Genomic DNA, 27,390 nt, shown 5'->3' on the forward strand with positions numbered 1-27,390 from the left:
GGGGAAGTTGATTCAGCAATGTGTGAAAAAGACTAAAGTAAAATCACTGCATCTGCTGTTAAGCAGGAATCTCAACAACTTATTTCAATGCTCTGTAAAAAGCAGTGTACATTCCAGCCTATAAAGCACAAACACAGACAACTTGATTGCCGTGCCAGTTTCCTGTGCTTCTTCAATTCCCATGAAACTTAAAGCAAGTTTATTGCTTAAGAGGTACTCTTGAAAGCAGTATGGAGGTTCCTCAAAAGACTTCACATAGAACTCCCCTATGACCCAGCAATCCCACTTTTGGGCATTTACCCAAATGTTTACAAACAAGACCACACTAAAGCTACCAGCACAACAATGTTTATTGCAGCATTATTTACCATAGCTAAGATATGGAACCAACCCAGATGCCCCTCAGTAGATGAATGGATCAAGAAAATGTGGTATATATACACAATGGAATTCTATGCCTCCATCAGAAAGAATGACATTGCCCCATTTGTTAGGAAATGGAAAAACTTGGAAAAAATTATATTAAGTGAAGTAAGCCAGGCCCAAAGAAACATAGGTCCCATGGTTTCCCTTATTTGCAATATCTAGTATATGCATGAGTCAAGCGGAAAAGGTCAGATAATGTGATGTCAGGAAAATGAACCCTTAGATATGTATTTTAATGTTTTTTTTTCTTTCATGCATGTGTTTCTAACGCATTTATAAGATTATCTCTTTGTTGCTTTGTATGTCCCTCCCCCACAGTATAACCCCTGCTTTCACTATATTTGATGTCAGTATAACTTGAGGAGGAGATGGGGAAAAACCAGTTGTTTAAGGATACAGGTGGACCTGTTGCAACAATGAGAAGTACAAGTTGTCATGTCCAAAACGAGCTTTACAACGTCGGTGTGGGGGGGGGGGGTGGGTAATGGGGGGGAAGAAGGATTGGGATTGGGGGGGAGGGGGGAGGCTGGGAAGGGACGTGAAGGGTAAACAAAAGGAGGAGGCTGCAATGCTTGGTAAGAAATGTACGCATTATCCTGCCCATGTAATTGTAACCCCTCTGCATAGTATGTTCACAAATAAAATAAAATTAATTAATTAATTAATTAATTTTAAAAAAAGAGGTACTCTTGAGGGGGAACAACAGAATGCTGAACAAAGCACAATGGGAAAACCAATACAACAGCAATGTACACAACACAACATGTTGGAAATGATTTGTACAACTTGGTGAGGGATGGGAAGAGAGAAAGTAAGAGAAAAATGAGGGTAACAAGTCTGTACATCACATTGACGATAAAAAAAAGAGGTACTCTTTTTTCATATCCATAAGTAGTATATGCTCATAAATGTTTTATAAGCAATCACAGAATGACACCCAAATATGGTCCTATAGCTAGAACACTAAATTCTTGAGGGAGGAGGGAACATCTCAGAAGCAGGCACTCCTCTTACACAAAATGTATTTGAAAGAGATGAAATACTTTAAAGTGTTCACTTTTGATTGGAGAGACAGGTACAGAAAACAGAAAACAAAAAAGAAATAAAATTATTCCCCAAATAAGCATGCCCCTTATTTGAAAAAGAAAACCCAAGTGAGTAGAGATATTACAAACTGACATTTATAACCCACTAAGTTAAAGAGAATCTAGTTCTGATTATCTTTTATGTACCATGCTGGGAATGAATACAAGGTCACGCATATAACTGCTAACAGCTCTACCATTGATCAACATCCTCAACATTTTCTTTTTTTGGGTCAGGTTCTTGCTATATACCACAGGCTGGCCTCAAATTCAGCTTCTAAAGTGCTAGAGTTACAGGAATACACCACCATTCCTGACTAAAAAAATCTTACTTTACTTTTTATGCCAGAACAGGGTTTGAACTTTGGGTCATATACTTACTCAGCCTGCTTGCTCAGCAGGTACTCTACCAGCTGAGCCATGCTTCCCACTCAGCTTTTCTGCTGGCTATTTTGGAGATGGAAATCTCAAAGGCTTTTCTGCTTAGACTGGCTTCAAAACACAATCCTCTATATCTCAGCCTCCTAAGTTGCTAAGATTACAGATATGAACTACCAGCACCCAGCTGAGAACCTGTCCTAAATACAAAAAGCCCCACTAAGATTTTTTTTTAATCTTTTCTGTAGATATTACTAAAAAAGAAGTATCTAAGGATGATATTTCAATGTTCAGCAAAATTATAACTTAATATACTTCTCCATCTTCTCATTTTTTTTTCTCTCTGGAAGCACATTATAATCTAACTTTTAGCTTTCCTGAGTATTTGTTTCTGTCTCATGTTATTGAATTCATTTTGATATTCATCAATTGCCCTCTTCCTTCCTAAAGTAGACTATACTACAGACACTATACAACAGACACATTAAGAAAAAGCAAACACCAAACTTAGATTTTTTTTCTTATTCATGTATTAGAATAACATGTTCACAGTGACCTGAAAGTTTGAGGAAAGTTATTTTTCATCACTCACCTCAAACTCATAATGATGTAACTATGAGAAATTAAGTTATGAACACCTGGAATTCAACAAAAAGACATGCTGAACGTAACATTTTTTGAAGAAAAGTTAAAAGAACAGAAAATCTTTTGAGCCTTTGTCAAGACTTCTGGGATCATATACATTCTTTCTGACCTATAGCAGGAACTCAGTAGTTACCCAAGAGTGTCTCTGCTTTAGAGAAAGTAATGTCAATTGCTCAGATGTAATGAGATTAAAGGTATGGGATTGTGGCAGGTAAGATAATCTAAATTCAGGACAGTTCATTTATTAAGTAATAGTACACTGAATAGTCAATGCCTACTTGTACTTCTTAGCTATTAAGATATTTTGTAAAATACATATCCACTTATTTTTTAAAATATGCTTTGTTTTGTTCTGGCTTATGCTAAGCAGAAATACTTCTTAATTTCCAATGTAATAATTTCTGTCATTGAAATTAGTAAGTGGAAGAAAAGTCTATATTGTCCCGAACAAAAAGTCATGTCACATGCTTTTTGGATGAAATTGTTAGGAAATTATTCTACACTGAAAGATAGAAGAAAAGACCAAGCATGATGTAATTCATTACTTCAGGTAGTTTCACTTTACCATGGCAAAAAGAATAATCTAGGTATCTAAGAACTACATTCCTGTCTTGTGATAAAGTTTACAGTTTAAAGTTTGCAACAAAATTAATTTCCTTTGCTATATTGTTAAAACAAGAAAAATAAATAAAAAGGATGTTTTCTACTAATTGCTGTTATCTAATTCCAATGTAACTTTTTGATACACAATGCCAAAAAATTATGCTAGTGATATATTAGGAAATAAGACTCAAACAGAATGTGAAAGATAGTCTCAATAGACTGTCTAACCATCAAAGGGTGAGAGTATCAATAATTTTCCAACAGCTTTTTTTTACAGTAAATTAATGAGAAACAGCATTGTACACATACAAAAAATACAGTTCATCTTCTTCATTAAAAAAAAAAAAATACCTGGGCACCAAGTGGTTCCTCCTTATAATCCTAACTACTTAGAAGGCTGATATTTGAATATTGAGATTTAAAGCCTCCCTGGCAGGAAAGTCCTTGAGATTATTATTGTTGTTGTTTGTTTTAGGGCTTGAATTCAGGACCTGGAGACTGTCTCTTTTGCTCAAGGCTAGTGCTCTACCACTTTGAGCCATAGTACCACTTCTGGTTTTCTGGTGGTTAACTGGAGATAAGAGTCTCACAGACTTCGCTGCCCAGGCTGGCTATGAACTGTGATACTCAGATCTCAGTCTCCTGAGTAGCTGGGATCTCCACTTAACCAACAAAACACTGGAAGTGAGGTGTGTCTCAAGTAGTAGAGTGCTAGCCATGAATAACAAAACATGAGTACTGCATGAGTATAGGCCCAATTTGTAAAACCTTCTTAACAGGATCAAATACATTATTCACTAATGGAGGTAAACATTTTATGAAGAAGAGAGGAAAGAGGCACAGGAATCTAAGGAATATAAACATTCCACAAGTGATATATATGAAACAGCCCATAATTCATCGTAAGTCTACATTTCATAAATCTACTTCCCAATAACCAAATGGCAATTGATTTTCAGTGCCTAAATAGAAAATTTGGGGCTTTACTTTTCCTTTATGTATAGTTTGAATATGGAAAGTGTTGAACACTTGGGAATTTATAGAAACTTTGGGAAGCAGAGTCTAGCCGGAGGGAGCAGATGGTAGACCTTTGAAGGTTATACCTGGCTCCAGGTTCCTGTATTGCTCTCTAGTTCCTATGTGCTGAGGGAGGTAGCCCCTGCCACGTGCTCCTATCACCATTATGTTCTGCCCCACCACTGACCCAGAAGTAAGGGATCTAGCCATGATGGATGGAACCCTCTGAAACCATGAGCAAAACAACAACAAAAATTCTTCTTCCCCTGTTTGTCAGGCATTTCATCATAACCACACAAAGTAACTAATACATTTTAGGTATATGGCTATAGGGAAGATGAAGAACAGGAAATAAAAATCATTATCATCAATTATGAACACATAATGTGACATCAGTTCCATGCTCAACTTCACCAAATGCCCAAGAACTCAAATTCACAATACTTAGTTCTCTTGCTCATGTAATTTAATACTGCTTTCTATCTCTTCAACTTTCACAACACTCAACCCACCATTTTCTACATAGCAGCCACTCAAAAATACTTGGTTTATGCTTTCAAAATGAACTTACCCTGCGAAATGATACAACATAAAAAGTGTCTCCCCTCCTGCGAATGGCTTCAAAGAAGTCTTGATAACTTCTGGGTGAAGCATAATACACTTGTAGCTCATTCCCCGAGTTCCTACTAAATTTAGAGAAAAATAACATTATTAATATGCTAGACGTTTGAGGTCTTCCCAAAATGCTTCCCAGGCCAAGGCTACACATGTACTGTAAGAATTGCTTTCAAACAAAATATTACTAGAATTTTGGAAATAATCTTTAAACTCTTAAAATTACTTCATGACACATAAAATCTGTATGTATGAGATATTTTTATATACCCAATATAATGTATAGTGCTTGAAATGAGCATACTAATATCCTTAAAGATTTACCTCTTTTCATTTATTTATTTATTGTGGAATGAGGAATAAAGCCCAGGGTCTTCTCCATGCTAGACAAGTATTCTACCACTAAGCTTTTTTTGAAATATATACTACATTATCATCAGCCAGGTACCAATGGCTCATGTCTATCACCCTACTTCTCAGGAGGCTAAGGTCTAAGGATCACAGGTTGAAGCCAACCAGGGCAGAAAAGTCCATGAGACTCTTATCTCTAATTTACCACCAAAAAGCCAAAAGTGGAATTATTGCTTAAGTGGTAGAGCACTAGTCTTGAGCAAAGGAACTAAGAAACAGTGTCTAGGCTGAATTCAAGCCCTAGTATAGCACACACAAAAAAAGTGTGTGTGTAAGTATACATTTATTAAATATATTTTAAATGAAAAAATAGGAAATACTATGTGCTAAAATAATCATGTGCTAAAATACTGATACATGTTAAAACAAATACTTAGCAACTGAGTGAATTCTGATGCACAGAATTATTAATGTACAAATATGTTTGAATTACTTCATTCCAACAGGATAATAAAATATCCAGATTTTAAAGTCATGATTGCTAACATGCTATTCATTGCCATTTAGCAGGAGTTTTTGTTGTTGTTTTCTCTAAGGTAACAGAGAATGTTGTTTATTTGAAAGGGAAGGAAAGCTATGAAAGGAAAGTAGTGAGACTCTCCATTCAGAAAGAAGCCCAAAAAGGAGTCCCAGAAATTCTTCTTCTTTTTTTTTTTTTTTTGGTCAGTTGTGGGGCTTGGGTGCTGTCCCTCAGCTCTTCAGCTTAAGGCCAGCGCTCTATCACTTGAGCCACTTCCGGCTTTTTTCTGCTTATGTGGTACTGAGGAACCAAACTCAGGGCCTCATGCATGCAAGGCAAGCACTCTACCACTGAGCCACCTTCCCAGCCCCAGAAATTCTTGACTAATAAGATCAGTGTTAAGCTAGACATTATGGTACATACATGTAACCCCAGTACTTCAGAGGCTGATAAGTGCCTTGGCTACACTGAATTGTAAGCCTGCCTGGAATATATGTGCTTCAAACAAATAAATAAAACAAAACCACTTTCAAATTATATTTTTACTAGACATACATATTTATCCCAGATACACTGTCTGACACATAGTACATCCCCAGTAAATATTAATATTAAGTAGGAAGTAAACTATAAATCTGTGGCAGAGCTACAGGTGGAACCTCAGACTCTTTACTTTGACTTCAACTATACAGTTGTCAATATTATAACATAATCACTATTTGTGAGAACACGAAATGAATGTCAAATGACATTAACTTTAATTACATCATTACATTAACTCTATACAGCCAGTACTCTAGCTAACTTAAACTCTAATTACATTAATCTGCTTGAACCACAGAGCAAGCAACAGGAAGTTAGTAATCTGACCTCTGTCTAGTTCTAGAGCTAGCCTCTTACATGATGCTGTATTACCTCTTACATTATATTTCCTTTTAGTTAGTTATGTCTTAGTGAAAACACTTTAAACTTTTAAGTACAACTTTCTCTTTTGAATCTTTCAAAATCTTAAGTAGCATTGTATAATGAAAAAATGAATTTTTTTTCATTTTTTAAAAAAAAATTTATTGTGAAAATACCGTACAGAGGGGTTACAATTACATGGACAAGGTAATGAGTACATTTCTTATCAAGCATTGTTGCCTCCTCCTTTGTTTCCCCTTCCCATCTCCCCACCCCCTGCCAAATTTGTAAAGTTCATTTTTTGACATAACGACTTGTACATCTCATTGTTGCAAAATGAATTTTAAAACAAACAGCTAGGAATTCTGACTCTACCATTTAATTCTACGACTGAAAATTACACACAAAAAGAACACTTCTAATAATCCTATGGATTTAAAGAAAACACCCAGGAAGACACCTAGCACAGAACAATCACAAACAACATTTCCCTCCCTTCAGCTTATGAAATAGATGCAACTCAAAGATAAAAGAACTATGTGTGCTGAAGATATTCAACAAAATTATGACTAAATAACATTCTAACTGAATGTGTATGTAAGGAATTTGGGTGATCTTGAAGTTATCTGGCTTTTCTCCAACTACTCAGAAGTAATATAGGAGCTAACATAAAAAAGTTATAGGTGAGGAAGTGGCGCTGTAGCTCAAGTGGTAGAGCGCTGGCCTTGAGCTGAAGAGCTGAGGGACAGTGCTCAGGCCCAGAGTTCAAGCCCCATGACCACCAAAAATAAATAAATGAAATAATAATATAGGCCAAAAAATCCTAATGTTAAAAAAAAAAGTTATAGGTAAGAACAAATTTAAGGTATAGAAGTAAGTATGAAATTCAACTTTACTAAAATAAAAGCTACTTTAAATATCCTGGCAAGAACTTCCATGCTCTTACCTGATACTAGTGGTTTCTGTGTATTGAACAGCCATTAGCTGAGAATTTGAGCCCTGTTCCAGAGCACCCTGGAAAGAAAATGAAGAAGTTTGACATCACTTAGTGAAATTATACAAAGATTTTCCTAAACTGAGTCATTCTATATTTATACTTTATTAAATTTCATACTTTTATTTTAAAGCTTTGTTATTAAGAGCCTATATATTTAAAATTGGTATGTCTTTTTTTATTATATGGTCCTTTTAGCAATATGACATTTCCTTCTTTGTCTCTTGTAATATCCTTTGGAAGTCTACTTTATGTAATGATATAATAATGTCATTTTTTCCCACATTTTTGTGTGGGGCTGGCCTTGACCATGATCCTCCTATGATCCTGTCCAGTAAATGGGATCATAGGTCATGCTAGTTTTCTACTGCTTAATGTTTTCATGGTAAAAATTATTTTACCCTTTTACTTTCCCTCTATGCCTTGTATTTTAAATGTTATTTCTTATACAGGAAAGAATAAACCCTACTAGAAGAGTACATTAGCAAAGCAGGAACAGAAAAGCAGCAAGTACTCACCACAAAAACAACAAAATGACAGGAAATACTACACATCTTACAATATTAACGTTACTAATGATCAAGTTGCTTTCATCCTAATATTGTGAAAATGGCAATACCGCCCAAAGTAATACAAAGATTCAATGCAATATTCATCAATATCCAGTATCATGTTTTCACTATTTTGCCTTTTCCTAAATTCACAGTTTAGGAAGAAAGTGAGTTTATAAAAGACTACAACTTAAGATAAATTTTTAAAAAGTTTGCCAAATTTCCATAAGATTTTTTTAAACTTTTGAATCTTGTTACATCTGAAAGAGGTTACATGGAGGAAAAAGAAGGCAGAAATGAAAGAAAGGTGGCAAAGTAAAGTTACAGGCTCTCTACACAAGAAAGAGAGCCAAGAGAATTTTTACAAACTTGGTAATTGTCACAGCGTAAGCAGAATGAGGCTTCTCCTTCCCTTAACTTGCCAAGAACTTCTTTAACTTGGACAAAAACACATTCATCCTTGTCATTCCTTTATTCAGTAGCCACTGAGATTCCTACATTTCTGACAATTATCTAAGCTCCCTACAGAGATATGTACCCAGAATAGAAGAACAAGAGACTTTAGCCTATACAAACCTTCTCTATATGAAGAAAGACTTGAAATTAAAATAAAATTATTTTCCTTTTACTAGAATTCCTTCAAGATTAAATAATACCCCTTCCAGGGTAAATATCCAGTGAATAGGAAAGAAATTATTTCTAAAGGTAGGCCCAATAGAAACAAGAAGAAAACTCATGTAGGCCAAGAATTTCAGTCTAATTTTTCATAAGAAGCATTTTCATAACAAGCATTAGAGCAGCTGTATGGAATGATCTCCTTCCAGTAGTCTGTTCCTTTCACCTGTGCTCTTCCCCTCTATAGCAAAAGATGGGAGCCTGAGAACTATATAACCATACTCTTTTATTACCAGGGCTCTGCATATAATTTAAGCTCTGCCAGCATGATACATTTGGTCCAGATTTAAAAAGCATAAGGAAGGAGAGTCTATTATTCCTCTGGTCATGGTGGCAACTGACACATTACGTGGAAGACAAAGAGTTTTTGCAGTACCACATGCTGCTTTCCATGCCTTAGTGGGACTGCAAAATGCACAGGCCATTGTGACTGCAGACCGGTTCCAGGAGTACAAACCACCAATAAAGTTGTTCTAGTAGATAAATAAAAGGTCATGGAGAGGCCCAGAAAAATCACATCATAGATAATCATAGCATATGATTATCAGAGCTTGAATTTACCCATACCTCTCTACCTACTTTTTTTTTTTTGAGGGTGTGTGTGTGTGAAGGAGTACCAATAGTGGGGCTTGAATGTGCAGCCTGTGCTTCTCTAGCTTTCTCCAATCAAGGTGGGTGTTCTACTACTTGAGCCGTACCTCCACTTATAGTTTTTTCCTGATTAACTGGAGGTAAGAATCTTTCAGATTTATCTGCCTGGACTGGCTTCCAACTACAATCAGGGTCTCAGCCTCCTGAGCAGCTAGGATTATAGAAATGAGCCAGGTATCCACCTGGCCCAATTATTCTATTTTATAAGTAAAAACAGCTCCATATAGTAAAAGGCCCATGTCTCTTGATACCCTTTTTGTTTGTTTGTTTGTAGAATTGGTCTCACTACAGTCAATTGCCCTGAAACTTTCTATGTAGCTCAGTCTCCCAAGTACTTGGATTACAGGCATGTGCCACCATGCTCAACTTAATGTGCTTTTTTTTTTTTTTCTTGTCAGTCCTGGGGCTTGAACTCTGGTCCTGGGCACTGTCCCTCAGCACTTCAGCTCAAGGCAAGTGCTCTACCACTTGAGCCACAGTGCCACTTCCAGATTTCTGGACTTTAATGGGAGAGTCTCACAAGCTTTCCTGCCTGGGCTGGCTTTGAACTACAATCCTCAGATCTCAGCCTCCTGAGTAGCTAGGATTACAGATGTGAGCCACCAGCACCTAGCTTTAATATGCTTTTGAACATATCACATGATGGAAGTGGCACTGTGGCTGAAGCTGTAGAGCGCTTGCCTTGAGCTGAAGAGCGCAGGGACAGCACCTAGGCCCAGAGTTCAAGCTCCACGACCAACCAAAAAAAAAAAAAAAAAAAAAACAACCAAACATATCACATGCTGTTTCTAACTAGTCCCTAAATAAATAACTAACATGTTTCTATTAGTTTATAAATATGTAAACCAGGTAAAAATCTTTACCACCCAAAAATAAAAAAACTTTTTGTTGATTCCTATAGCTAGTCCATTCTCTATTCTTATTTGTGGGAATTCCCTAAAATAATTTTCTCCACTTTCTCATATTACATCCTTGAGTCCACTACTGTTAGGCTTTGTCATCATAACTACAATGAAAGCAGTGTCAGTCTCCAACAAGTTCCAGTGGTCAATTTCAATGGTATTTTTCAGCCCTGATTTTAAGACTTCTTGGCCTCTATGACAATGAAGCTTTCTTTTTATAAAAATCTCTTTGCTTGGGGTTTGGAGTACCAACATCCTACATTTTCTCCTATCTTACTGGAGTCACTTTTCTTCCTAGCATTGGTTCTTTCTCTTTCAGCCTCTAATGTTGGATTTGGCTCAGGACTCAGTTCTTTATTCACTTTTCTTTCTTCTCTAGTTAAACTTCTCATTTTGACCTCTCTCCTAAATTTTCTGCATATTGATTGTCCACTAGACCTCTCCACTTGAGTGTCCAATATTCATATCAAATCTGACATAACTAAAATTCCTGACTCAATCTCTAACACCTCCTTCCCCAGTCTTGCTCTCAGTAAATTGAATCACTACCCTTCCAGTACTTAAAGCAGAGGTATAATCATTCATTAATTCCTTTCTATAGCAACTATTTCTAACTGTCTCTTTTGACACATTTGGTACCCAAGTGCTTCCTCCATCTTTCCATCTACCATACTAGTATGAGCCCCAAAGATATCTCACCTAGACTATTGAAATGCATCTAAACTAGCTTCCTTACTTCCACTCATACATGAAATTGCCCTCCCCACATCACAGTCTATTTTGTGTAACACTAGAATGGCATTTTGAAAATATAAATCAGATCAAGTCACTTCCCTGCTCAAACATTTCAGTAGTGTCTCTTTATGCCTAGGATGAAATTTAAAGTTTTCCCCACAGCCTAGGAAGTTTGCAGACTCTCAGACTCATTGTGTTCTATTCTCCTCAGTCACTACATTCAGCCTCTGGAAGATTTTTTACTAGATTTTGCGCTAAATCTTGACATTGTTTGTTGTTACTATCTAAGACAAAAGCAATGTTCTCACCAAACCACTTTTATTTCTTAAGTACACACATAAAAACTACATGTTCCCAGTCTGAAATAGACTAATAAGCAAAGTGACGGTTTTAGCCAACCAAACAATGGTAGAAGTTCACACCTGATCCCTAAAATACTTTGCATGGTCTTCCATGTTCTCTCCTCTCCAAAATTCAAAGTCAAAAGTGAAAGCTTTCAAGTTGCTGGGACTACACGGTAGAAGAAACAGAAGAAGAAACATGGATCTTTAGGCACTAATCCCAGGAAAAACATTCTACACAGGGCTATGTTAGATATTATGTGTGTAAGGACAAGATTTTTTTCCATTCAGCTATGGAGAGCTTAGAGAGTATGGAGAGTTATAATAGCCAGCATTAATTACCTTTGACAATACCTCACTAAGGTGGAATTTCTTCAAAAAGACTTCTTTAGAGACTTAATCTAAAATAACAACTCATTTCTCAATTTAGATTCTAACCTTTTCCCTTGCTTTAGAGAAAGCTCTGAATTTGTCTTTAGAGAAATCTCTAAATTTGAGTTTATTATGTATTTGAGTGTATGGATGCACTTTATCTCTAATTGGGAGTGTATGAGTGTACTTATTTACTTTATCTCTAATTTTGAGTTTATGTATGTATTTAGTTGCTTACTATCTAACTCTCCCACTAGAATGTAAGCTGCTGAAGGCAGAGAATTTACCATATTCACTACTACACTCCCAGAGTCTGGAGCAGTGCCTGGCTCATTATCACTGCCATAGGTAATGTTCACTGGGAAATCACAGTGTGCTAGATGCTAAGCTAGTACTTCATGAACAGTAACAAAATTTCTAACAAATGATGGGATGACTATACATGGTACTCTGAAGCAAGCAACATTAATACAAAAGTTCCACTGAAAATTTCTCAGTACAGTCATTAATCCATAGTAGGACATGTCCACCAAAGCCCACCACAGATGATACACCTTCATTTTCAAGCTGTCTCATGTTTCAACATTCTCTTTTTGCAAAGCTTTGGGAGGAGATAAACAGTATTACTTATTATACCATGTGTACAGCAAATATTTGATAGATACCCATACATATGAACTCCTGGCTTGAATCAAATTTAAAAGAGAATCAGAAGCAGCACCATGTCTAAACATGAAATGCTGGTGCTATGAAACCTAAACCAAATGCCATGAACTTGAAGGAGGGCTCCATTGACAAGGACAGCTGCAATAAAAAGCAGCAGGAGGCAGTGCAAGTGCAAACTGAAGCTTCTCAAGTCTTCCAGGGAAGAAAAGCAATGCCCCTAGGGAAAGCCTCCCAACAGCCATGCCAGCCATTCTTCAAAGGCAAGCAGAAACAAACCTGAAGAATACGAGTTTTCTGTTGATTATTCGTCATTCTTCTGGACTTGGTCCTTTCCACTTCATGTCTATGAACCCAGCCTCGAAGTTCATGATTCAATCTATAAAACAGTTTAATTAATTAATTCACTATTTCACAGAAATAAATGTCTTATCCCTTGGTTGGAAATGAGTTTTATCATTCTGTAGGTTCCAAAGAGTATTCAAGAACTTGATTATGCAATATTGCTTTCTAGTTTGAAGAAGCTAAGACAAGAATCTCCCACATCCTGCATAGGGCACAGGAATTTTTCTTTTTCTGTTTCTCCATACTTTAACTCTCTTATACTCAAATAAATTCGTGCTAAAACTTAAAAAAAAAAAAAAGCTAAGACAAAGATTAAGTTGTTTTTATTAGGATATGCACTTTTATATATAAATCTCCTCAATCAGAAGTTAAAAATTCAAAGAAAACCATAGTAGCAAATAAGTGCTAAAGACTAGATGCAAATGCTTTTCCACAAATATAGTTTTTCCTGTTTCTGCACTTAAGCTATGAATATACAAACATCAGGAACACTGGACAAAACTTATCTCATAGGACCTCTAACAACAAATGGATATATTACGGCTTTTGAAAATATGCTGTCTTGAGAGGAGGAAAATGGTGAACCCAACTGGCTGAGGGAAAAATACTTTAAGTTTTCAACAGTGGAAATTTAAAAGATTAGTTGAATATAACTTTTATTTTGCTTACTTTCTAAAGAATTTGTTAGATGTTAGGCTATGCTTAGTTAACTTTAATTACTGCTTATCACACATACACACACATACACACACACACACACACACACACACACACACACACACACACACAAAAATGAGGCAAGTTTTGAGGTTCAAAAATGGACTCAAAAGGCACTGGAAAAAATTCAAATGAAAAACTAATAAGGTAGGATGTAATAATAGGGGTGTCCAGACAACATATCCTCAAGTTACTATCTTCCTATCTGGAGAAAAAGTCTTGGCTGTGATGTTACCACCCACCAGCCGAGCACTTATCCTGAATTTTAACACCAATTTCATTCTGTAGTTCTCAAAAAAGACTTATTTAAGAATACCAGCACATATGAAATAGACATCACAATCTCTATCAGGTTGGTAGGGAAACTAGACAAAACTGATATCCCTATAGTTATACAATTAATAATTCAGAGTTTCTCAGTAAATCTAAACAGATACTTTTTGAGTTTCAAATTAATCATGGGGCCCAACCACCTTTCTGCAACCACCCACAGCACTCACCTGAGAGATTCTGTTGTGTTAATCAGGGGCTGACAAGGAGGTGGAGGAATATAAAGTAGTGGTTCTTCAGTGAGCACCATTAGGGCTTTGTCATTTGAAACAGAATGATCATAACTGAAACACATATAGACAAAATTTTACTTCTTTGCATATTAAGTTCCTAGAAAGTTTACTGTAAGAAACTCAATTCTAATCTTATCTCTATAATCCTAGCTTCTCAGATAACAGATGAAAAGGACTGTGATTTGAGACCGGCCTGGGTAAAAAGTTTGCAAGATGCTATTGCAACAGAAAAAAAAATGTATGTGGTGGCATGTACCTGTCAGCCCAGCCATAACTAGAAACATAAACAGGAGGCCTGCCATCCAGGTCAGCTCAGCAAAAACCAAACTCTGTCTCAAAAATAATCAGAACAATAGCCAGTGGCTCACGCCTGTAATGCTAGCTATTCAAGAGGCTGAGATCTAAGTATTGAGGTTCAAAGCCAGCCTGGGCATGAAAGTCTGTGAGACTCTTATCTCCAATAAACCACCAGAAAACCGGAAGTGGCACTGTGGCTCAAGTGGTAGAGTGCTCACCTTGAGCTGAAGAGCGCAGGGACAGCACCCACACCCAGAGTTCAAGTCCCACCACCGACAAAAAAAAAAAAAAATCAGCACAAAAAGTGTTAGAGGCATGGCTCAAATGACATAGCACCTACCTAGTAAGTATAAAGTATGTTCAAACCTCAGTACCACCATATATGTATACAGTTGCTAAATAACAACTCCATGGCCAGTACCCTACTAGGTACTAGGAATCTAACAGGGAACCAAGAAACAAGATTTCCACCTTCAAAGTTCTAACAAGTAAGATGGGCCAAGGCAGAAAAAAAAAAAAAAAAAAAGCACATAAATCCAAACTGTTAAGTGCTATGAAAGAAGCAAACAAAACAACACAGTATCTATTTTAGATATATGGTCTGAGAAGATGGTATTAAAGTCAAGATTTAAATGATAAGGAGAAAACATCTACATAGAAACTAAGGCAAACGTATTTAAGCCAAGAAGGAGGGGGAAAGGCACACCTAAGAAACGTAAAAGACCAATGAGGAGTTGTGAACAAGTACAAGAAAAGCGGGCATACAAAGCTAGAATTGCTAAATGTAATAAGAAAGCAAAAGTGGTTTAGGGTGAAATATTTTAATTTACATGTATACCCTTGACAATGCACCAAAATAGATTTGATGGAGGCCAGAGAGCAATCAGGAGAGGACTGGAAAAATCCAAGTAAGAACGAACTATATGGACTAGATCAGGAGCAGGGGAGCTGGAGAAAAGTGGACCAATTCAAGGCTAATTTTGGATAAATAAATTGTACTTGCTTAAAGAAAAATTTTCTAACAAGTCTTCCGCTGTGAATGTTGCTAGCCACAAGCCTATATTATTTCCTGAACACACAGGAAGACTACACGTTCCCAGGCTTCTAACTCAAGTACAAGAAATGAGGAAGGTTGTTGTAGAAAACTAGTTGAGAGTTAAAATAAGGATAGCAAAAGAGTTCCACTGCACACATGCTAACTTTGAAATCCTTAAATAGGGAAGTCAAAAGGACTATTAGATTCATAAGTCTGAGGACTAAGAATAGAAGTATGGACCAGAACCATAAATTTAAAAATCATCAGGGGCTGGGAAGGTCGCTCAGTAGTAGAGCACTTGCCTTGCATGCATGAGGCCTTGGGTTCGATTCCTCAGCACCACATAAGCAGAAAAAGCCGGAAGTGGGACTCAGGCTCAAGTGGTAGAGTGCTAGCCTTGAGCTGAAGAGCTGAGGGACAGCGCCCAGGCCCAGAGTTCAGGCCCCACGACCAGAAAAAAAATGAAAAAAATGAAATTTAAAAATCATCAGGATATACAAATATAGATTCTGTTTTTAATACTATTTAGGCAGAATGAGAACAAAAAAAGTTCCGCTTGAGATTTAAACAAGAAAAGTAGCCTACAAAAAAAAAAAAAAAAAAAAGACTATGATCAAGCTTGGTAGTGCAAATCTATAATTCTAATACTTGAGAGTCTGAGGCATCTCAAGGAGCTATCCATGTTCATGGCTAACAAGCTACACAACAAAACTTTGCCTCAAAACGAACTCAAGGGAAAAAAACAAATTGTTTAAATAGGGATACAGGTGAACCCATTGCAACAATGCGATGTACAAGATGCTATGTCAAAAAACGAACTTTACAACTTTGACGGGGGGCGGGGGGAGTATAGTCGTGGAAGTGGTAGAAATGGGAGGGCAGAAATGGTAGGGGGAAAACAAAGGAGGAGGCAACAAAGCTTGATAAGAAATGTATTCATTACCTTGCTCATGTAATTGTAACCCCTCTGTACGGTATTTTCACAATAAAAAGCTTATTTAAAAAAAAAAAAAAACAAGCTCAGTAGTAAAGGGATTAGTTGCCATGCACAAAACCACAGATCATATCTCTTACACCATAAAAAGAAAGGAAAAAAAGAAAGGAGGGAGGGAGAGACAGAGGGAGGGAAGTAGGGAGGGAAAAAGGAAGAAAGAAAGGAAGGAAAGGAGGGAGGGAGGGAAGGAGGGGAGGGAGGGAGTGGAAGGAAGAAAGGAAGGAAGGAAGGAAGCACAATGAAATAGCAGCCCGAAAAAAAAAAGAAGGAATCCTAAAAATATAACAACAAAAAGAAAAGTCTTCCAGAGAAAAATGACCCACACAGTCTCATGCTGAGGAGAGGTCAAGAAAAATGAAGAGAGAAGTTTACATTGAATTTGGTGACACTCAGAGCACTGGCTCAGAAGTGGTGCTGTGGCTCAAGTGGTAGAGTGCTTGTCTTGAGCTGAAGAGCCGAGGGGACAGAACCCAGGCCCAGAGTTCAAGCCCCATGACCGACAAAAAATAAATAAAAATAAAAGCACTGGCTCCACTGGGTGCAGGTGGCTCATGCCAATAATCCCAGCTACTCAGGAGGCTGAGATCTGAGGATCACAGTTCCAAGCCATCCTGGGCTGAAAAGTTCCAGTGAGACTCTTTATCTCCAATTAACCGTAAGAAAACCGTAAATGGCATTGTAGTTCAAAGTGGTAGAGTGTTAGTCTTGAGGAAAAAGAGCTCAGAGACAGTGCTCAAGCACTGAGTTCAAGCCCCATGACCAACAAAAAACCCACTAGCTCCCTTGACACAAAGAATTTTGGCAGAATGGAAAATTAACTTCAGAGAAAAAGTAAAAAACTTCTGTGTATGCGCCCCACACAAGGAAAAAGAAGCAATAACTGAAAATATATAGAACATTCTTCCCTGCAAATTGTGCTAGGAACATTCTCCATGTTCTCTTATTTGGCTCTTAGGATTAACAGACTTGCTTGGAATAACAGAGATGTTGGTAATAACAAGTTAATAACCGTGCACATAGAATGAGGTCAGATTAAACACCATGGCTATAAGCTGGGTACTGGTGTCTCACACTTGTAATACTAGCTACTCAGGAGGCTGACATGTGAGGATTGCTATTCAAAGTCAGCATAGGCAGGAAAGTCTGTGAGAATCTAATCTCCAATTAACTATCAAAAAGCCAAAAGTAGAGGTATGGCTCAAATGGTACAAGTACAGTGCCCAGGCCCAGAACCAGCATCAACAACAACAACAAAGCATGCCTGTATACTTACAAAAATACAAACACAACAGTCCATCAGAAAAATTCCAAACTGCCTTTGAAAACATATTCCTGACATGTGATTTTTTTCCATGGATTAACTCTAATAATGCTTTCTCTATTCCTATGCTGACTGGCTTTGTTCTAAATAGCCAAAAATATTTTGAGGAAAAAGAAAAAATGCTTGATAGGAAAAATATGAGGACAGTGACTAGGCATAGAGTTGAAGAAGAAAGGAAAGGAAAAGTCTAAGCCAACATACAATCTGGAGATAATCATACCCACATTAACCCAGTCTCGTAACCTTGCAGATCATTACTGGTTCCTTATGAGGAAAGTGACAGTGCTTCCCTGTTTATCTAAGGCATTCCTGATTTATGCTTGTTGTCCTACTAGTACTACGTTTTCCTCTTAAAAGTATGGCTCATGCCAGAAGGCTGAGATTGTTGAGAGGAAGATTGTTGAGGCCAGCAAGGGGGGAGGGGGGGCGGGGAGTTCATGAGACATCTTTTCGATGAAGAACTGGGTGTAGAGGTATACACCTGTCACCCTAGTTACTAACATAGATAAACTGTTAGGAAATTAGACATAGGTGAATTGCCATCATGAGGCTAGCCCTATCTCAAATGTAACCAGCAAAACAGAAGGCTAGAGATATGGCTCCGAAGTTAAGAGCACCTGCCTAGCAAACAGTGAAGACTGGAGTTCAAACTCCAGTATCACTCGGAGGGAAAAATTCTCCTCAAAGAAGAAAAACCAGGATTAGATAGTCATAGTTTCACTTCTGAATTTTATCAAACCTTCAAAGAACTAATAAAGCCTGCATTAATTAATGCAAGCAAGCTGGGGTAGGATGATCACACATTCAAGGCTTAGACAATTTATATGGTTCCTCAGAGAAAAGTTTTTCAAAAATGCCCACTATTACTTTCTTCTAGGAAGTGGCACTATGGCTCAAGCGGTAGCGTGCTCGCCTTGAGCTGAAGAGCTGAGAGATTACACCCAAGCCCAGAGTTCAAGCCCCATGACCGACCAAAAAAAAAAAGAGTACTTTCTTCTAGTTAGCACAATATAAGAGCTGTATTATCCTATCTATTTTACTATCAACAAGTAAAATGGAAATTTAACAAGTCAGTTTTTAAGTTATTTTAAGAAAGGAATCCAGAAGAAAAAAAAAACACAACAAATCAGTACAAATAATCTTACCTAATGACTATAGATTTAACCATATTATCCCACTATATCATATCTAGCCACAAATTTTCCACTAATAAGTTTTAGATAAATGTAAATACAAATGATAGATAAAATTACTGAAATAGCTAAAGATGCTTTATGTTTCAATATGTGTGTATATTAATGCACAAAAACTAAGACTTTCATGATCACATCTCAACAAGAATTCTAAAACTGAAAAACATTTCAAAAGTAAATTTACTTTAATGTTAATCTCAAAAATAAAATTTATTAATGGCCTCAATAATGCATGTGTTGCAATAGGCAAAACTATATATCAACAATTTAGCTGTAAAGCTGACAATTACATAGAATTCTGTTTGTTTCATTAAGTCAGTATGACCAATATGCCATCCAACCTGTAGCTGCTTTTCTGGATGATACCATCTGATGTGTCTTGTGATTCTTTAGAAGAAAATCCTAAAAGATGCCTCCTTTGATTTGCAGGGTTGACACTAGGTTTCATCCTTCTAGAATCCTGTTCTAGCATGCTGAAAGAAAAAAAAAAAAATGAAGCAACTGTTGAGACAAAAATCACATGTATCCAGGCTACATGTAGCCCTAAAACAAATCAGACTTCCTTTCTTTGTCAATTCATACATATACCAAAAATACCAGGCATAGAAGCAAATGTGTATAAATACTTTAAGTCTGATAACCTGTATACATCAAAAGCAATTTTGAAAAGAATTTTTATAAACTTAGAAAGTACCTTGTTACAATGTTTAGACAAAAGCAGTATACCACATGCTTTTAAAACCTTATACTTACATTACATAAATTACATAAGTTTGACTTTTAAACATCCTCCAAAGGCTGTATGTAGAAAGCTTGGCCCCTCCCCCCGCCCCACTACCCCATCCCTGCCTGTGGTACTACTGGGAGGTAGCAAAAGCTTCAGGAGATAGAACCAAGTAGGATGACCTAGTACAAGGATGTTAGGTCACTGAGCCATGTCTATGAAGGGGATTTGGGGACTCCCACCCCTTCTCTTCCTCTCACACTTTCCACCCACCATGAAGTAACAGGTCTCTATGCTTCCATGATGATGTTCTGCACAACATGACTGAAACCTCTTAAATCATGAGCCAAGGTAAATCATTCCTCTTTTTAAGTTAATTTATCTCAGTATCTAGTATAGTAACAGAAAGATGACTAACACATATATAAAAAGTATACAATATACTTATTAAAATATTTATATTCAGATTCCTAGATACTGAAAATTGATATGTTTAACTATTCAAATGAAATAGGAATTATTTTCTTTCAACATTCAAATTCATTATTAGCCTGTCACAATTACAGGAGGCAGGCTATCAAGCTAAAACATATTTTTTAAATTACTCCATTTTTATTTGCATGTTAAAATTTCTATCCTCACATTTCTCCCCATCCTCCCTGATATCTTGACAGACAACATAGTTAAATAGAAGACTGACAGACAGACAGACAGATAGACAGCTAGATAGGTAGATAGAGAATACTACAATAGTATTTATCACTGTAAACTCATTAGTTGTGTGCTTAGAAACTTGCCTCATCAAAAACATTTCATGTGTATGCTTTATTTTATGAAGCAACACACATACTTTACACTAGTCAAAATCTTGAAATTGGGGCTGGGAAGGGGGCTCAGTGGTAGAGCACTTGCCTTGCATGCTCGAGGCCCTGGGTTCGATTCCTTAGCACCACATAAGCAGAAGTGGCACTGTGGCTCAAGTGGTAGAGCGCTAGCCTTGAGCTGAAGAGCTGAGGGACAGCGCCCAGGCCCAGAGTTCAAGCCCACAACCAGCCCCCCCCCCAAAAATCTTGAAATTGGGACACTCCCTGGGGAAGCTAAAGGATTCTCTTTAGTGGATGAAGTGAAAGAGAGAGCAAGGAAGACAAAAAGGGCAGTTAATGGTCTAAAAGGACAGGAACTCTTTTAGGGTACCAAATTTGGAAAAACAATGAAACAGATATACCACTCTAATTATTTTCCTGATTTCATATTTCCCATCCTCCTCTTTTTTTTCTTTCCTTTTCTTTTTTTTTTTTGCCAGTCCTGGGGCTTGAACTCAGGGCCTGGGCACTGTTCCTGAGCTTCTTTTTTCTTCAAGGCAAACACTCTCCCACTAAGCCACATTCCCAGCCCTCTCCTCAAGTCTTTAGCACTGGAAATCCCTGTTAACCAAATGAATCCCACATATGATACGTTCTGGTACTTAACATACTCTAAACTCTTTACAGGTATACCGCTAAATTACAACCATTGTACGAAATCTAATTTTGCTACACTTCAGGCTACATCTTCTTACAACTGCCTATTTCAAACAGAATGCTTACTTGAGTATTCACACAACAATATAAGCCTTGCTACAAATAATGTTAAGAGGCCTAGTGGAATATCTAACAAAACTCAGGAAGATTTAGACCAATGTGGTCTAAGAAAAAGCGAGAAATACCAACTTCAGAGGAAAACCAAATGACTGTGATAACTATAATTTTGTTTTTCTTTTTGAGCCTTTATAAAATGTTTACTTTCTAATTCTTTCCTGTGTGTGCTACCAAAAATTCTACTAATGAATTCTATTTATGCTGTAAACAAAAGCAAAGTTAAGAACTTTCCCTTAAGTTGATAGATCTCAGTTCATTCAACAAAACCTACTAACCCTTCCATTCTATTAGTAAGATCTCAATATACAAACATGCCAGCTATGTATGGAAGCATTCCCTGAACCTTTCCAATGGCTAGAAGGAAATCTATTGCCCTATTTTACTAAGAGTTTATCCTATTTAACCAGAAATGAATTTCTGTATCACTTCTACATTTTGGTATAATTAAATGTTCTACAACTCATGAAGTCAGGACTTATATTCAGAACTGGAACACCATCACAGCACTGCTGTGGACCACATTTCCCAAAATGACTGATTGACTTGTTTAACAAACATGTACTAAATACCTACTATGTTCCAAGAACTACCTGTGTGCTAAAAACTCAAATATAAAAAAAACTGAGTTACTATATATGTGTGTGTTTATGTGTACTGACATACATAAAAGATAGCAGAGTTGCACAACAGAGGTGTAAATAATGCTTTGGAATAAAATAGACTAGGGCATGTGATCTTTACAAAGAGGACTGTGAGATAATCTTAAATGCAAAGCAGTAAATGAGCAAAAGTGAGGAAAGGCATTTCATGTAAATAGAAGTGTTATCTGAAAAAGCACATGCACATAAGACAGCATGTTTTGTTTAAGGACCTACAAGTAAAGCAGGAGGGGTATATCAGTGAACATTTTACCTGGAAGCACAGGGTAGAATGGGACCCTCTTAGAGATAGGATAAATGCAAGCTTAAATTATAGATGGCCTTGCCTATCATGCTATCACTAAGTGTAGGAAATTATTCAATAAAAGAAACAAAACTTGGTATACTTTGTTCTTGATTTTAATTCACACTCTGACCATACTCCTCTCTATGTCAGAATCTTCCCTATGATTAATATTACATTCCCTAGTTTAATGGGATGATCTACCTTCTTTCTTTTTGAAAAGTTAATGCTACATTTGGGAAGGGGAATGGTTGATAGTACCTATAATCCCGGATACATGGAAGTGAGTGTAGAGGTTCAAATCCAGCCCAGGGGGGAAAAATGTTAATGAGACTGCATTTCAACAAATAATGTGAAAGTAGTGGTACCTGCCTGTGGCTCAGCTTGACACGACACATGCAAGATTGAAGTGTGAGCAGGGTGCCAGTGGCTCACACCTATAATCCTAGCTACTCAAGAGGCTGAGATCTGAGGATAGTGGTTCAAAGCCAGCCCAGGCAGGAAAGTCTGTGAGACTCTTATCGTTAATAAAACAACAGAAGACTGGAAGTGGCTCTGTGGCTCAAGTGGTAGAGCACTCGCCTTGAGCTGAAGAGCTGAGGCCCAGAGTTCAAGCCTCATGACCAACAACAACAAAAAAAAAGATTGAAGTCTGAAGCAGGAACTGGGCGGGGGGAGGTGGGGGGAGAGAGGGAGAAATGCTTGAGACCTTGCATCAACTGAAAGATAATGCAAAGGAAAAATTGGAGGTATAGTTCAAGTGGCAGAGTTCAAGCCCCAGGACTTCTCCCCTCAAAATAAAATATAGTATTACCTTTGTCTCCTAATCATCTAGACTGTCTGATGATTACTACTGTCAAAAAAAAAAAAAAAAGGCAGATTAAGCCAAGTGTGGTGGCTCACACCTGTAATCCTAGCTACTCAGGAGGCTGAGATCTGAGTATCACGTTCAAAGCCAGTTCTGGCAGGAAAGGCTGTAAGACTCTTATCATCAATAAACTACTCAGAAAACCAGAAGTGGTACTGTGACTCAAGTGGTAGAACACTCACCTTGAGCTGAAAAGCTGAGAGACAGACCCATAGTTCAAGCCCCACAAACTAACAACAACAACAAAAAGCAGATTATTGGAATGATTCCACTGATTTCCTAGGCATTGTGAACCCATATTAGGTCATCTTAAATAACACTTTACTTTTGTTGGTGGTGTTCTACAGTACTGGGGTCTAAACTCAAGACCTCTACATTGCAAGTGTTCTACCACTTGAACCATGTCCCTGGACATTTATGCTTAAGTTTTATTTTTAGACAGAGTCTAAAAGAGGCTAATCCTAGCTAGGCCAGCCTCAGACCATTAATCCTCCTATCTCCAACCTTTAAGTTACTGGAATTATAGACATGTGGCACAGTAACTAGCTACTCTTAGAATTTTAACTGCCAAATCAAAGTGGCTGTTATGGCTTCTATGAATAATTTACGTTTGTTAGCTCCTCCTTTTTATCTTTTATCTTTCTGTTGTTTTATTTGAGACAGGGTCTTGCTATGTAGCTCAGACTGACTTTGAACTCATATGCAGCCTAGACTAGACTGGCTTTTAACTCTTGATTCTTCCTGCCTTGTCCTCTGATATCCTGGGATTAAAGGATCTGCCACCACATCTGGCTCTTCACTAAATCTCCTGCAACAGAATATACAGTGGCTCCAAAATGTGACACCTTACCCATCAGCATCAACATTAACATTAATTAAGATGTTAGAAATGCACACTTGAACCTCATACTCGAACTGGCGAACAGGAAATTCTAGGGTGTTTGCCCAGGAGTTCATGTTTCAGTAGCAGTCTAGATGATGCTACCAATGACTGAAAATCACTATTCTAATTTCTCATTATATCTTTCTATCTTGATTCCGTAAAGACTCACTTTTTCACAAGAGATCCAACAGAAGTGGGTAGCGTGGAAACAGTCTGGGTAGATAAAAAGGAGGAACTCAGAGGTTCCAAAGGAGTGATTTGTAGTTTGTGGATGTTTACTAATTAAAGTACCATAGAATGATCAGTGATTTAAAGTTTAAAAAAAAAACAACAAAACTTGTACTGATTATTGTTCTTTCAATGATTCCACTATCACTCTAAAAACTTTTGTTTCTATTCACAAGGTATGGGCAAGTTAATGATCTTTTTAATCTATTTTATCTGTAACCAGACTGTGCTATAAACACTTAACTACACCTTTTTTTTTTTTTTTTTTTTTTTTTGGCCAGTCCTAGGGCTTGAACTCTGGGCCTTGGCACTTTCCTTGAGCTTCTTTTGCTCAAAGCTAGCACTCTACCACCTGATCTACAGCACCACTTTCGGCTTTTTCTGTATATGTGGTACTGAGGAACTGAACCCATGGCTTTACGCATGCGAGGCAAGGATTCTACTACTAAGCCACATTCCCAACCCTTAGCTACACTTTTAAAATGCAGTTTTGATATTGACTGCTAGTGGCCACTATTTTCCAACTGTCAATATTGGAAATGATTTTGACCCTATAATGACAACACCTCCTCAGCCACTGCTACACTAATCCGTTTTTAGCCTGAGCTCAGACTTCATTCAATGGATATCACAAATGTCACTCTCCCACCATGAATATTATGCATAATTGACAAAACGAATCAGTGATAAGGAAAAACTCAGAATCTACATAGCCTTCAGTTTCAATTGTATTATCTACCCAGATAATAATGTATTATTGGCCCAGAATCCATTTTGAAAATGTGATGAGAACGTTAAGAAATTTAGTTAATAATCTCAAAGTTTCTCAAATGTTGGCTTTTTTATTGTTGTTTGACCTACATTCCCTGCAGATTTTGTCTAGACAAGCTATCAATCCATTTCAGCTTCTTTTCAAAAACTATAAATACCTGAATTCTGTAAAACAATCTACAGGAACTAATTTAACCATGTAAATAACTGCAGATTAACATTTTCCTTTTTTTATTAATATTAAAAAGTCTTATAAGAACTTCATTTTACTGCCCAGATTCAGTTATGTAACACTAGAAATATGAAGAGAGGAATTTGGCAGTCCTTGTAAGGGCTAAATGTACAAAAGGGTATGAGAAAATTATGGTTGATATGAACTTTAGATTCTTAGCCTGAAATTTTTTGTGCCATACAAATGGGGTTTTGTTGTTGTTGTTGTTGTTAATTCTGGAAAGAGCATTTACTTGGTCACAGAGATAGTAAAATGGTTATGCAAGCAATGACTTTTTAGTTCAGAATATTGACAATCTAATTAAACTCTTTAAAATACACTTAAATCAGGTTATGACAAATATTTATACATAAACTAAAAAAATAAACTAAAGAAAACAGAAGCGTCTCTGACTTATGTCTCCATGATCAGAAACATGCTACTCTACAAGTGTCACAACAGTTTTAAGCCACAGAATCATTATAGCAGCCCAGTGCCAGTGGCTCACACCTGTAATCCTAGCTACTCAGGAGGCTGAGATCTGAGGATCACAGTTCAAAGCCAGCCCAGGCAGGAAAAGTCCATGAGACTCTTATCTCAATAACCACCAGAAAACCGGATGTAGTGCTGTGGCTCAAGTGGTAGAGTGCTAGCTCTGAGCTGAAGAGCTGAGGGACAGTGCCCAGGCCCAGAGTTCAAGCCCCATGACCAACAAAAAAATATCATTATAGCAAAAACCTTGCTCATGTCATGAGCCAATGAGCTGGGAAAGCCTGTATTACTAAAACACGAATGATTTCAATTTCAAAGTCTGGAAGTAATATTGTATGAATTGCCACTTTACTTTTTCACTTAGTAAATCTTCCTATCAAGTAGCTGAACATAGGGAGTGGCGCTGTGGCTCAAGGGGTAGGGCGCTAGTCTTGAGCTGAAGAGCTCAGGGACAGCATCCAAGCCCAGAGTTCAAGCCCCACAACCGACCAAAAAAAAAACAAAAAACAAAAAACAAAACAAGTAGCTGAACATAAAATGGCACAGCTCTAAGGGTACCCCTTGCAAACCTGTCTTCTTAAGGTACAAATAGGTGGATTTTAAATATAAGTCATCTTGGGCTGGGAAGGTGGCTCAGTGGTAGATCACTTGCCTTGCATGCCTGAGACCCTGGGTTCGATTCCTTAGCACCACATAAATAAAAAGAAAAAAGCCGGAAGTGGTGCTGTGGCTCAAGTGGTAGAGTGCTAGCCTTGAGCTGAAGAGCTGAGGGACAGCGCCCAGGCCCAGAGTTCAGGCCCCATGACTGGACCCAAATAAATAAATAAATAAATTTAAGTCATCTTATTAGGTAAGAGTCAGACTGTTTTCATTCCCCCACACCATCCCCCAAACAATAGGCTACTGTGGCTCTGAGAATCAAATGAAAAACTGAATTACTTTAGGCTAAAAAGAGTATGAAACCTTCAAGCTTTAACATGGTGAAACATTAAAAGAACAAAATTTATAAATAGGAAGTCTGTATTCAACATATGATGTAGAATTGGGCATGGCAGTACATGCTTATAATATCAGAACTTAAAAGGCAAAGGGAGAAGTACTGTAAGTTTAAGGCCAGCCTGGCCTACATAGTGATTTGAGGTCAGAGGTCAGCCTGGGTTACACAGCAAGACCCTGTCTGAAAAGAAAAGGAAGAGAGAGAGAGGGAAAGGGAGAAAGGGAGAGAAGAAAGGAGGGAGGGAGGGAGGGAGGGAGGGAGAGAAGAAGGGAGGATGGGAAGATGGGAGGGAGGGAGGAAGCAAGGAAGGAAGCAAGGGAGGGAGGAAAGGAAAGGAAAGGAAGAAAGGAAGGAAGGAAGGAAAGAAGGAAGGAAGGAAGGAAAGAAGGAAGGAAGGAAGGAAGGAAGGAAGGAAGGAAGGAAGGAAGGAGGGAGGGAGGGAGGGAGGGAGGGAGGGAGGGAGGGAAGGAAGGAAGGAAGGAAGGAAGGAAGGAAGGAAGGAAGGAAGGAAAGAAGGAAGGAAGGAAGGAAGGAAGGAAGGAAGGAAGGAAGGAAGGAAGGAAGGATTTCCCCTGGAAAAGTTAGTTAACATTCTAAGCTTCGAATTTGTCACATGTAAAATATGAGAGGGCTGGGAAGTTGGCTCAGTAGTAGAGCGCTTGCCTTGCATGCCCGAGGCCCTGGGTTCGATTTCTTAGCACCACATAAGCAAAAAGAAAAAAGCCGTAAGTGGCGCTGTGGCTC

General features: G+C 37.6%; 1 protein-coding gene across 1 annotated transcript in view; it reads right to left on the reverse strand.

The window, feature by feature from the left end:
• The window catches only part of LOC138815131 (cyclic AMP-dependent transcription factor ATF-6 alpha-like), a 142,644-nt gene that overhangs the window by 101,759 nt on the left and 13,495 nt on the right, over window positions 1-27,390 (reverse strand). The window contains exons 4-8 of the mRNA XM_070004390.1: window positions 19,235-19,366; window positions 13,990-14,103; window positions 12,707-12,806; window positions 7,490-7,557; window positions 4,726-4,840 (exon numbers count right to left, since the gene is read on the reverse strand). Coding sequence (XP_069860491.1) covers window positions 4,726-4,840; window positions 7,490-7,557; window positions 12,707-12,806; window positions 13,990-14,103; window positions 19,235-19,366 — 529 coding nt within the window. The remainder of the gene's footprint in view (window positions 1-4,725; window positions 4,841-7,489; window positions 7,558-12,706; window positions 12,807-13,989; window positions 14,104-19,234; window positions 19,367-27,390) is intronic.

The sequence above is a fragment of the Dipodomys merriami genome, unplaced genomic scaffold (genome assembly GCF_024711535.1).
Source record: "Dipodomys merriami isolate MVZ:Mamm:240054 unplaced genomic scaffold, mDipMer1.0.p SCAF_625, whole genome shotgun sequence".
NCBI classification, from domain to species: Eukaryota; Metazoa; Chordata; class Mammalia; order Rodentia; family Heteromyidae; genus Dipodomys; species Dipodomys merriami.